At 25.5% G+C, this 14,276-nt stretch overlaps 1 protein-coding gene across 1 annotated transcript; it reads left to right on the plus strand.

Moving 5' to 3' along the window:
• Positions 1-7,426: 7,426 nt before the first annotated feature.
• On the plus strand, positions 7,427-11,852 carry LOC114413133 (inositol-3-phosphate synthase). Its single transcript, XM_028377349.1, has 10 exons — positions 7,427-7,718; positions 7,832-7,900; positions 8,016-8,151; positions 9,821-10,068; positions 10,158-10,384; positions 10,477-10,592; positions 10,796-10,972; positions 11,066-11,254; positions 11,349-11,411; positions 11,508-11,852. Exons 1-10 carry the CDS (start codon positions 7,531-7,533, stop codon positions 11,625-11,627), a joined length of 1,533 nt encoding a protein of 510 aa, XP_028233150.1. The 5' UTR covers positions 7,427-7,530; the 3' UTR covers positions 11,628-11,852.
• Positions 11,853-14,276: the final 2,424 nt, after the last annotated feature.

The following is a 14,276-nucleotide window of genomic DNA, read 5'->3' on the forward strand; positions in this document are numbered from 1 at the left end:
TTCTCCCGAAATTATCATCCCAAATAAAACTCCCATTATTTTTTAAAAAATATCTGAAAATATCAACTTAAAAATTTTTAATTCTTCAACAAAAATTCCCCTCCAAATAAAAGACTTTCGTTATCTCAAAACACATTCAAAATTTAATCTCTAAACAAAAATTCACCTTAAAAAAATGAATTCTTCTCCAAAACAACCACCCAAATTTCAACTTTCTCCCCCAACAAATGAAAACTTTATTCCTTTTCTTTGACTCATTTAAATGACCATTAAAGATAGATGTTATCACACTCATGTGTTTCTAGTTTTATTTTGCTATGGCATTTTTTAAATCTTATGAAATTTTATACATATTTATAATTCACTTTAGCTTTTCCACATTATAATAATGTGTCAGTGCCTTGGATGCAAACATACACGGTAACATTCTATTTTGTAATTATTTTTTGTTTAAAAAAATATAAAAATTATTTTTCGTTTAAATTTTGATTTTAAAATTTTAATATTGAATAAAATAATTTTTAAAATTGTTTAAAAAATATATTGTTTTTTTGCCTTTATTTTCTATTGTTGAATATAATTTTTTTTTTCATTTTTTTCAATATTTTTAAAATTCGTTGTCTCTAATTTCCTATGCTTTTGTTATTTAAGTGAATCTTTTTTTAAGAAATATTAAAAATATATTTTTATCTTATTTTTAAAATTAGTTTTCATTTCAGGGTTTTATTTAAAATGAACAAGTACTTGGTATAGGTTAACACATTTAAAATTAGTTTTACTATTTTTATCAGTAAATCTGTTTGAGTTTTAAAATTACCAATTTTACATATAAAATCAAAATGAGTTTTTTAATTGTGTGAACGACCATTTATTATGCATGAGCAACTTATTTGGGGTTGGTCAAATTAACGGTATATCCGGTTTGTGTTCTTCTTATTTTTTTAAAAATAAACTCGTGAAAAATTATGAACCACTTTTTTGTTATTTTATTTTGTGTTGCATGTATACTTTAAACTCTTATGTTTGGATAGAGTATTTAAAAGGGTAATTTATTTTAAACGAGATGTTGAATATTTATCATTTTAAATTTTATGTTTAGATTTAAAATTGAATATATGACATTTTAATCAACAGAAAAGGAAGAAGAATTTGAAATTCATGTAAAAATTAAAGAATTTTACATAGGAGCATTTTAAATCTCTGACATTTCAAATTTCCTAAAAATTTAAAATTTCTCATTCAGACACACGCTAATGGCTAATGTAATATATGCTATTCTTTTCAAATTCATTGTGTTGAATGCATAATACATGAATAATTTAAAAAACATTACACTTGTTTTTTTTTTTATGAAATTCTATTTTTATTTTTTTAAGAAAATAATAAAAGTATAAAAAAGCAAGCCTGCGAATTAGTGAATTTGGTTTTAATGTCACTTTGTTGATTTGAAACATAAATCTGACTATATGTCTAATTGATCTAAGGTTTTTCTATTTTAGTTTAATGTGAACAGTGTATTTATGATTCACTTTTAATTTAGTTGCATTGATAAATTATTGATATATAGTCACATTAATTTTAATTATGTAAACTTAAAATCAGTTTTAGTTTTGATAGTTAATCTGATAACAAATGGAGAGAGAAGAATGAATTGTAAGTTATTAATTTAAGAAAAATGTGTTAGGGGTGTAACAAAATCAAGAATCAGTTTTGATGGTGATTGGTGATTTTAGAAGAGGGGATGATGAAGAAGAAAATGGGGCAGAGTGATGTTATTGTTAAGTGGTTGAATCATCTTTTATCTATTGAGAAAAAAAAAGGATTTTTATTATTTTTAAAAAATAAATAAAATTGTGAAATTATGAATTACTTTTGTGTTGTTTCATTTTATTTTGCTTTCCATCTATTATTTTCATTCCAGTGATACAACTATTTTAAACTTTCAATAAATAATTAAAGATCAAATTATGAAGATGCAACAAAATTCTACCCACTAAAATTACAATTAACTATTTTTTAAAATTTAAACGTAAATCAATCAAATTATCATTTAACAATTGTATAAAAATTCATTATTTGAATTAAAGAAAAAAACATGGAGTGTTATTTTAAAAAGAAAATTACATACTATTAAAATCATTAATACATACAATACACCTGAAATGGATACCTAAGTACCTAAGAATAACAAAAATATAAAATTCATGTTAATTGTGTTGTTTTATGCTTGTTCGACAACTTGTTTGTCTTTTAGATAATTTATTTATCTTTATTTCATGATTATTCTTCGCCTTCTATTTTTCTTCCATGTTTTTTTATTTGTTTGTTCTCTTGATTATTGAGTATTTAAATTGTCCATACTTTATATCACAGGTTAAAAAAAGATTTTTTTAAAATTAATGCAAAGAAGAGAAATTAATAAAGAATATAAAAAGATAAATAGAAGGTTAACAATATATTTAAAATGAATTTTGTATGCAATTTAGTTGTGTCATTATATGGGAATTTGGGGTGGATTGACTGCAAGAATAAGATTGAGAGAGTAATATAATATAGAAATAAAAAATAAGAGAAGAAAAAGGTAAGATTGAGAGAGAAATAAGATAAAAAATAAATAAAATTCTTAAAAATCAAAGTTACATTAAAATCTAATCAATTTCTTTGAATTTGATTGTTAATCAAGTACTTTTTTGAAAGTTATGGAGTTGTGATAAACCTGAAATGCACATAATATATTAGAAAAATTTAAATGGATACACAAAAAATTAAAAGCAATTGTATCATGTCATGTAAAAAAAATTCACATCCAAAGGCTAAACAAAGAATCCGAGTATAAATTAAGAAGAAAGTGACAATAAATTAAAAGTTAAAATAAAAAGATTGAATGTGATAAGATGATATACCTGAAATTACATGGAACCATGACAAACAAAATTGCATGCGTTAACCATTCAAAAAGATAAACAAATTTGGTTCATGCAACATTAAAAATTATGAAAAAACAAATTTTCTATTCATTTCAAGTTTACTCTCACGAAGAGCCTCTGCACCAAATAATAACAAGCACTTTTGATTATCAAACCAAAACATGAAAATTCAAATGATTGGAAAGAATGAACACAACCCAAACGTAACACTGTTTGAATTATTATAATTAGGTGAAAGGGAAAGCGATGATTGGGAAGGAGAAGAAGGAGAACCTTTGGTGCATTTCTTGTTGAAGATGTTCATGACGATCGGTGCGTGTTGTCACAATCAAAGAAATAAGGAAATATAGTTCATGATGAGTGAAATTTAAATAGTAGTTAAATTGTATGTGAACAATTTTTCTTAATCCTAATTAAGAAAAGTGATAGTTGGTTACATGAGCGGTTGCAAAATAAGAAAAATAGGTATAGTTTTGTGATTAGTTTAGGAACAAAAAGGGAATATTGTTTTTATATATTGTTATAGATAAAGGATAAATAAGAAATATCAAATGAGATAATTTTCATTATTAATAGTTATTGACTAGTGAAAAAAGACATGCCTCAACTTAAAAGTTGCCTATATATGTATGAAATATGTATGTAATTGGGTGTAACTTATTTTGAAAGATATAACTTTTGTTTGAAATTAGAATAAAATATTATAGGAATTTATAATAGTTGTAGACAAAAATATTTAGAAGAAAAATAACACCAAATAAAATTATTCCATATTTATAATAGTTATAGATATAAACATTATTGGTAAGAAATGTTGTTAGATTTGTTAAATGCCACGTGAGAGACCACATGGCTAGATGCTTGTTTCCTTAAGTTCATTCTTTACTTCTAATATGATTTATCCGAGTCAAGTGTAGTGTAGTTTTAATAGTTAAGCTCAATGCTTTTTTCGACGATTTTCATTTGTCAAAAGTTGTTTTAGTTTTTCAACTTAGGATAAAAAAATAAAGTCGGTGTAATTTTCATTCTGAGTTAATATTATCTTTAATTAATTTGAATCTTATAAATAAAAACAAATAAAATATTTATTTAATTTATAACTATTATAAATGAAATAACTTGGTATGATGTCATATTTCTTCTAAATATTTTTACACTCGATTATTATAAACAACCACAATATTTTATTCTAATTTCAAATAATAATTACATCTTTTGAAATAATTTATTACCAATTACGTACATATATAAGTAACTTTTAAGTTTTGTCTAGGCATGGACTTCCTTTTTAATAGAAAGACTTATTGCCGTATCTGTTTGTGTGCATTTTTTATTATTTGAAATCTGACTTAATGGCAAGTTATTAAAACAGAGGGCCTTGTTAATAAGTGTTTTAGAAACATAAAATTAAAGTTAGTTTGTTATATTAATTCTATGATTAATGAAATTTAAAATGAGTATTAAAATCTAAAAACACTCTTTTTGCATAAGTAACTGTTATTTAAGAGAATAAATGGACCAGCTTAAAGCATCTAAATGCTATATATTTTTAATTTCTAATATTTTAATGAATGTAGTTAAGTTACTTATTATCATAATTTTTATAACAAGTATCACTTTCAAATTTAAAATTATTTATTTCTTCAAAATATTATTTAAAATTATTCTTATCGTTTGATATTTTTCTTAAGTGAAACAACAAATTATCAATCAATCTTAAAGATAAATAATTAAACAAATTTAGAAATATATTTACTCTTTTCAGAAAGTAAAAAATATTTAAAATTATTTAATGCGTTGCTTAATTTATTTTTATTCTAAAGCAATAATTTTGGCAGTTTCATAATAACTTTTATAAAAAAAAATCTTTATTTTTTCAATAAAATATTTTACACACTTTATTTTCTTATCAATATTGTTATGTATGTGTATGTAATACTATTAGTTGATTTTCTTACTAATGATCAAAAGATAAATGCTCCAAACATAATCTTTTGAGAACACAATAACATACACTTATACACAATTGGATTCAAGAAAGTGTAGACTTGGGGTAATTTTGTCGAGAAAAAACTATTTAAATAAAGAACGAAGTGATTACAAATATAGATCAAATTAAAGATATTAAGCATAACAAACATTTTGTTCTTTAAGAAAATATAAATTATTTTTGTTTTATTTAATTAGAATTTTCATTTTTATTGTATTATATATATAAAATACAATAAAAAGGAAAAGAAATTAATATTAATTTATGATTTAAATTTATTAAAAATCACAAAAATTAATGAATCTCATGTCTTATATTTAATGGATATATCTCCTAAATTTATGTATTGATTTTTGTTTAAAATTTATTAAAAATTACAAAATTTTATGAGTTTCATGTCTTATTTAATTTAATGAATCTCTCTCCTATTTTTATAATTTTTTAATTTTCAAAAAATTTTATCCAACAAAAATAATATGTTAAAAATAATGTGTTTCTAACATTCTTTATGATTAAAATTACTCACTTTACTCTCTTAAGTAAATAGCTATATTTTAAGGTTAGATCCTAAGTCAAGTTATTTATCTATATTAAACTCACCTAACAAATATAGAGTTATGGTGAATTTGTTTTTCGATCTAAGATAAAAGAACGTAAAAATCAAATTTAACGTTCTATAAAAAAAATATCTTCTTTCCATGTGTTAGTTAAAGTATATAAGTTCTCAACTCATGATAAAAATTTATCAAATAAGTATTTAATTAAACAATTTATACAAATACATTCATTAATCCCTTGTTTGTATTAGAGTAAACAGGAAGGAACACAATGATAAAAAAGAGAAATAATATGGCAAATTCCATTTTTAAGTATTTTATTTTGGATTTTTTTTTGAAAATGAGATGAATTTTTCTTTCTATACAATCCCTCTCCCCAGTTGGTACAAAATGAGGGGTAGAGAAGGTATATCTTTTCATTTTTATTGTTGCTTTAATTTGTCAAAAAAATTCAACAACTTTTTGGTAACATAAAGACTAAAACAAAATAATTCTATGAATAAAAAAAAAATAATAGTGCACAAAGTTTTTTTTTTGGTTATTTTTATTTTCATTAAATATTTTCCTTACAATTTATATAAAAAAATTAACTCTCACTTTCACTCATCCCTGTAAATAGAGATTTTTTTATCCCTTCAAATATTACATCTTTTTTTATTATATTTCTCTTTTATTTTCATACTTTTTTTTATCTTTGTATCCCTTTTTAACTTTCTATCTCACTTATGATCTAAACAAAAAAAACATAAATAATGAATTATTTGAGAATAAAATTTAAAAAATGAGATGTATTTCTCTAAGTTAAAATAAGTTCTTCACTAACTAATTATTAACTAATCTGTAAAGAAATTTCATATCTTAAAAGATGAAAAAACATTTATAAATTTACTAATGATTAATTAATGAAAAATTCATTTTAACTTATGAAGAAATTTATTTTTTCTTCTTATTTTTCTCCTATAAAAGTATTTTTGGAGAAGCTTATTGTTTTTGAAAAAATATTGCTAGTTTGGTGGCCGACTCACCACATCCCATTACAAACTCATTTTTTTGGAGGGTTTAAACTTTAAATTAGATAAGCCAAATGAACCCATTAATTGAATGCCCCTCAACCTAAAAAAGTAGGTTAAATTTGTAAGAAATTACAATGTATAAATATTAAGTGGCGTCTTTAAAAAAAATATTAAGTGGTGGAGGCAGCATTTGGATTAAGGGAGGCCAGGACCAATTTTTTTTTCAGGGGTTCCATAATATACTTGTTTATACAAAAATTTCAAAGGAGATTACAAATTATAGGGGTGACCATGACATTCTCAGATCACAACTTGCCTCCGCCCCTCATTAACAACATTAAATATTGTATATTTAATAAACATTTTATATTTTTAATTTCTTAATCATTACTTTATATATGGTAATGGTGAGTAGAAATAATATCGCAACATGTAAAATCTTATTAAAATTGTAAAACATTAATAATATAATATGTTATTTATTTTATAAAATATTTTAAAATTTAATAAAAAGACAAAACTTGTGTATAAATCTAAATCAAATTTTTACTTTAATAACTCACACCGACATTAAGTATCGAGTTTTAGTAAGATCTTTATAAAGGTGTGAGTTATGAAAATAAAATTGCTTTTTAATTATTATAACTGTAAAAAAATAATTTTTAACAATTATTGTAAAAAAATAATTTTGATAATACACATATCTCGTGACAACGTAAAAAAAAAAGAAAAATCAACACAGTAAATGCAGTTAAATTTTAGAAAAGAATATTATAACTTAATCTTTTCTTTTCGTGCGAGAATATTAACGTTACTTGATTGAGAGCACTTAATTTTTAACAATTATTGTATGACTCACAGCCACTCGTTTTGTGCCACGTCAAGTAGCATACATTGGCGGTTCGTCTATATATTGAGGCTGCTTCGCTACGTGAAACTGCACACAACCACTCTTTCTTCTTCTTCTCTTAAAAGAGCCTTTGCTTTTTCTTTAGGCCTTTCCGAATTAAGTACTTGTTTCATTTTCTCTCGAAGCAAGAAAAATGTTCATCGAGAGTTTCAAGGTTGAGAGTCCTAACGTGAAGTACACAGAGACTGAGATTCAGTCCGTGTACAACTATGAAACCACTGAACTTGTTCACGAGAACAAGAATGGCACTTATCAGTGGGTTGTCAAGCCCAAAACTGTCAAATATGAATTTAAAACCAACACCCATGTCCCTAAACTAGGGTTAGTACGTTCTCATGTCCTCCTCCCCTTAATTACCCTTAATTATTTGAATTTTTTTCCATCTTTTAATTTATTGCTTTGTTGTTGATATGGTTTCTTTGTTGTCTTGCTAGGGTAATGCTTGTGGGGTGGGGTGGAAACAATGGCTCAACCCTCACCGGTGGTGTTATTGCTAACCGAGAGTTAGTTTCATCTTCCTAACCAATATTAACGTTTTAATTTATTATTATTATTTGTGGCTAGTAATGGCTTTAAAATTTAAGGGTGATCATGTATGTTGTGATTCTCACTTCTCAGGGGTATTTCATGGGCAACAAAGGACAAGATTCAACAAGCCAATTACTTTGGGTCGCTGACCCAGGCATCAGCTATTAGAGTTGGGTCTTTCCAAGGGGAGGAAATATATGCCCCATTCAAGAGCCTGCTTCCAATGGTATACTACCATCTCTTTGGGGAATGAATATTAGTCTTGTCTTTTTGTTTTATCTTTTTCTGTACTTTTAATTCAATAATTCTAATTCAAAAAATGATAATTAGTCAAAAATATGACTAAACTGAAATTTGAATTTTATTTGGACAACTTACATATTAGTAAAAGAATTTAATAGACACGTAGTGTCAGTATAAAAGTTTATACATTGTCAATCATCAAATTATTTTCTGAATAAAAAAATTGTATTTTTTTAATAAATTTTAAGACAATAATGTTAAAATTTTACAAATTTATCATAAACAATAGTTTGAGGTGATAGAATAATAGTATAACAAAGTTTATACTATTAGTACATATACTATTTATTTTTAAGAATAAACATTAAAATTGGAATAAATTATTGAAATAAAATTTTAAAGATAATTTATGATATTGCACTTAAATTTTGATCTAAAAATAGTATTACTAATTTTTTATTAAATTATTATTGTTTGATTGAAAAATAGAAGCATGGACACTGATGCATCATATTTGAATCTCCTTTTTTTATCCGGCCCCATAATCTTTTTTCTTTTAATAAAATAATGTTTATTTTCCTTTGTCCCGTGAGTTTAATTGTCAGAGAAATGGTTCTTACAAAAGGAAAAAGTGAACAAGGCCCACAAAGATGTGGGTCACGGAGGACAAAAACAAAAATGATAAGTGGAGATAAATATTACTGATTTATTTAATTTCTAATAATTTTAAAAAGTGTATTTAATATTTGAAAACATAAAAATATTTATGTTTGATTAATAATTATTCAATGAAGTTAATACTAGTACTAAATATTTTTAATAAAACAAGTATTACATAAAGCGTATTTAATATCTCAGACATAAAAATATTTAACACTATATTAATTTCATTTAATAGTTAAATGATTATTAAATAAAGTTGATACCAGTATTAAATATTTTTAATAAAATCAGTACTACATAAAGTGTATTTAATATTTCAAAACATAAAATATTTAATATTAAATTCATATAATAATTAAATTTAGAATTGAGCAGTGTATTTAATATTTAAAAAACATAAAATTATCTAATATTAACTTCATTTAATAATTAAATTATAATTTAATTTAAATATCAATATTGTAAATGTTTTTTTTTGGTGTTGATATAAATGTTTTTTATGCTACCATATATGAAAAATTATTGAATTTTATATTAATTATTTAAAAATTGTATTCAGAATAATTTCTACTTTGTTTACAATATAAATTAACTCTTAAATTTATTTGACTTTATAAAAATTAATTCTTACGTTTATTAGCAAAAACACAATAAAGATAATATACAAATATTCTGAATTGAATAGATTAAATGTTAAAATAACCATGTTATGATTATGATAGAAGTTATGATTACAAATGAAGAATATTGCTTGGTAGTTCTAACGTTAAATGGATCCTGTTAAAAAAAAAAGTTGTAGCATTACGTGGATGAGACTTCTCTGATTTAAAACATATGGCCGGTGAGGTGAGTGAGTCCCACATCTAATATGTGGGATTGACACAAAGTGGGACATGAGTGACATGTTGAAAACATATAATTACTATTAAATTAATTATACTTACTTTTTGAACCATGCCATAAACACGAGTCTTAATTAATTTATGCAGGTAAACCCTGATGATGTTGTGTTTGGGGGATGGGATATCAGTAACTTGAACCTGGCAGATGCCATGGCCAGGGCCAAGGTGTTTGATATCGACCTGCAGAAACAGTTGAGGCCTTACATGGAATCTATGGTTCCACTCCCCGGAATCTATGACCCCGATTTCATTGCTGCCAACCAAGGAGACCGTGCCAACAACGTGATCAAGGGCACAAAGAAAGAACAAGTTCAACAAATCATCAAAGACATTAAGTAGGTCTAATCATAATCTATTTATATACTATTACTCAGTTTGAAACTCGCTCATACCCTATATATGTGTGTTATGAAATTAAATTTAGGGAGTTTAAGGAAAGCACTAAGGTTGACAAGGTGGTTGTCCTGTGGACAGCCAACACAGAGAGGTACAGCAACCTAGTTGTGGGACTAAACGACACCATGGAAAACCTCTTTGCTTCCTTGGACAGGAACGAGGCTGAGATTTCCCCTTCCACCTTGTATGCCATTGCTTGTGTTATGGAAAATGTTCCTTTCATCAATGGAAGCCCTCAGAACACCTTTGTCCCAGGTTCATTATTGATTATTATTATTATGTGGGTTATTAAATTTTATTTATGCAAAATAAATAAATTGGTGAATTTTGCTTTGTGTTTTCGTCAGGGCTGATTGATCTGGCCATCAAGAGGAACAGTTTGATTGGAGGAGATGACTTTAAGAGTGGTCAGACCAAAATGAAATCTGTGTTAGTGGATTTCCTTGTGGGGGCCGGCATCAAGGTACAACTTTTGTTGTTGTTGTTGTTTTTTTTTTTTTTTTTCATATCACGTGTGCTACTACAATTTTATTGGTTAATAATAAGGACAGACTATCATTTGTTAAGATTTTTTGTATGCTTAAACTTTAATTAAAATAAAATTGAAGAACGTGTTGGGGAGAAGTACATTGATGATGTTTTAATTGTCTGGGTGATGAGTGACAGCCAACATCTATAGTGAGTTACAACCATCTGGGCAACAATGATGGCATGAATCTCTCAGCCCCTCAAACCTTCCGCTCTAAGGAAATCTCCAAGAGCAATGTTGTTGACGATATGGTCAACAGCAACGCCATCCTCTATGAGCCCGGTGAACATCCAGACCATGTGGTTGTCATTAAGGTAATTTTTTTTATTTTTTTATTTTTAGTCACTACTCCCTCTTTCAAATTCAATTGGTTATTTTTTTGACACTTTGGTTTATTGTTTTTGCAGTACGTGCCTTATGTAGGGGACAGCAAGAGGGCCATGGATGAGTACACTTCTGAGATATTCATGGGTGGAAAGAACACAATTGTGTTGCACAACACATGTGAGGATTCACTGTTAGCTGCTCCTATTATCTTGGACTTGGTCCTTCTTGCTGAGCTCAGCACTCGAATCGAGTTTAAAGCTGAAAATGAGGTTTGTCATATATATGTTGCTTAATCATTCATTCCAAGCTCTATCTCTTATTTTTAGTTTTTTAAAGACTCAAATGAGTTTATGGCTTCAACAGGGAAAATTCCACTCATTCCACCCAGTTGCGACCATCCTTAGTTACCTGACCAAGGCCCCTCTGGTAAGTCTAATACTACCGATTCATAATTGTTCAATGAATTAATTCTCTCATTTCCCCCTTTAATTAAATTTCTGAAATACAATTATTAAATTACAGGTTCCACCGGGTACACCAGTGGTGAATGCGTTGTCAAAGCAGCGAGCTATGCTGGAAAACATCCTGAGGGCTTGTGTTGGATTAGCTCCTGAGAACAACATGATCCTAGAGTACAAGTGAAGTTCAAAGTCTTAAGAGTAACGGTTTGGGATAGTGTAGTTGAATGTGATCAAAACTTAACTCATATCCCATACCCCTCTTTTCTGTTATATATTTCTGGCAAATGTGAAATTTGAAGATCGTTGAATCTCTCTATCTTTGTTCCTGCCGACTTATTTGAGAGCAGGCTATCTATGCATGTATGTAATAAAATAATATCAAGTTATCCACGTCTTTTGTGCTTAATTCATGTTTCTCTTCATTCCCCTTCTTATTTTCTGTATTTAGAAGAAGCCACAACGCCTCTGTTGGAACTGATAATACAGACTGATAACTTTAACTAATGCTAAGGACCACATATTAAATTAAAATATATTCTTCGCAAAACTAGTGGCAATTATTGAGTTTACTAGGAAGGATCGTTACGGCCGTTTCAAACGGCAATTTTAATTTACTGTTACTGACCCCCCAAAGCCACAAGTATTTAAACTAGAGATATAACATCCTTTTGGTTTGCTTAAAAAAAAATTAACATGGTAATGGACAGCACTTATAAAAAGGTAATCCAGAGAACAAAAGCTCACATTTTAATCAAAAAATCAGCAATTCTTATCTTGTAATACAAAGTATTCAAAAAATAAAAATACTTTTTTTTATATTATTATTATTATCATCGTACCATCATTATGGTCATTGATATTATTATCATGGTTATATTTATTATTATTTTCACTGTTACTATTATTATCCTTTTTAATATTTGAAATGATATTAAAGTAAATTTTAGATCATTTGTGCATTAATTAATGCACAAGATAAAAATTGTTTTGTAATTTAAATCTTGTCTACCTATTATTCTCTTTGTGTTCTATCGCAGTGTATCAAAGTTCCCGTATAATCCTAGTTTGTAGTTTGTGTACACATTAGACATTATTGACGTAGATTTTCAATATAAATTAATAGTTGTTTTTACTTTAACTTTAAAGTACAAACACAAATAAGTCTTGTTTTTATTGATAATAATTTATAATTAATAGCAAATGATTTTAATACTACTTAACTTATAATTTTTTTTACACTTAATATATTATTTGCAATAATGATATACATATATTTCAAATAACAGACTATTTTAGATTTTTGTAATAAAACTAGAATAAATGAGATTAAACGACCAAATTATTAAAGTAATTCCTGTACATGACAGGATTGACAATGATAGTATCGCTGTGATTCAAAACAATAATAATGTGTTCCTTATTTAATTATTCAATTGAAATATTTTTTATTTAACTTATTTAAAGAACACTTAAAATTTTACAATAATGTTAAGTGTGAAAATAATTATAACTTAGGATAAAAAGGTTTTCATGTTTGCACTCTAAATGAACTAAATGAATAGTGGTTAATATTTTTGTCATTCTTATATTAAATGAATTATTACTTGTCTATACTTATGTTGGATGTTAAGTTAATATATATGATGATCAAAATAGCATAATTTGAAAAACAGGAGATCAGAACTGAGTAATTAAAAATTGGAATCCATGTCAATACATTGTATTAAAACTCTATTTTCCATACCACTATCAACATGCCTAATGCAGCACTTTCTTTTTTTGTATTATTATTAGAGCCTAATGCAGCACTCTACAGTCATATCTCATGCATATCAGCATTTTTATGAAATGTTAAATGTAAATTTAGTTAATAAATAGATCTAAAATTAAATTATTAAAAATAAAATAAAAATCAAGTAATTAAAATTATGTAAACCAAAATAACTCAAACACTATACAGAGGGCCAGGCCTCTGAGGCAATGGCCTTAGGCCTCTAATTTTTTTAGGGCTTCAATATTTTTATACAATTTTTAATAAAGTATTTTGTTATTAATTTTAATTCTTAAATGATAAATTATGTTATAATATGATATATTATTTAGTATTAGTTTTATTAATATGACAACAACTATTAAATATAGATGTAAGTATTATTATAAATAATTTAAGTGTCATTTTATTATTTATTTTAAAAAATTAAACAAATTATTTTATATCTATTTTGGACCTACCCCTTTCCCCCTAAAAATATATTATTGAAATTTTTATAAAATTTAAATTTAATGAATGAAACTATAATTGATATATATGGAAAAAATATTTGGTGTAAATGTTGATGTCATGATTACACATTTAACTAAAATTCTATTTGTATCAACCATTTTGAATTTAAAAGTATATCTTTAATTGAAAATCAATTTAAATACATTTTCAAATATGAAATCATGTTTAATTTTTATTTGAATTCAAAAAATTAGATGAGAATAAATTGAAGAACTCTTAATTCATTTTTAAAAATAAAGATATTACAAAAGTGCATACTTAAAAAAATTATAGTATAAGGTATTAAATTATATTAAAAGATTATTTTTAAAAATATGCCTCGTTTTTAAAATATTATTAATAGCAATTGTAATTATGATCGTTATTGAAAAAGTTAAAACTAAAATTATTTACATCTTATATAACATTATCTTTGTCAAAAATAGGTTAATTAAATTTGTCATTTTATATAATAAAATAAAATATTACAAATATCTACATATTAAATTTTGATAAATATAAAATAAATAAAATAATAATAAATTAAACTTTTAATTTATATTTCAC

Source organism: Glycine soja, chromosome 5 (assembly GCF_004193775.1).
Source record: "Glycine soja cultivar W05 chromosome 5, ASM419377v2, whole genome shotgun sequence".
NCBI classification, from domain to species: Eukaryota; Viridiplantae; Streptophyta; class Magnoliopsida; order Fabales; family Fabaceae; genus Glycine; species Glycine soja.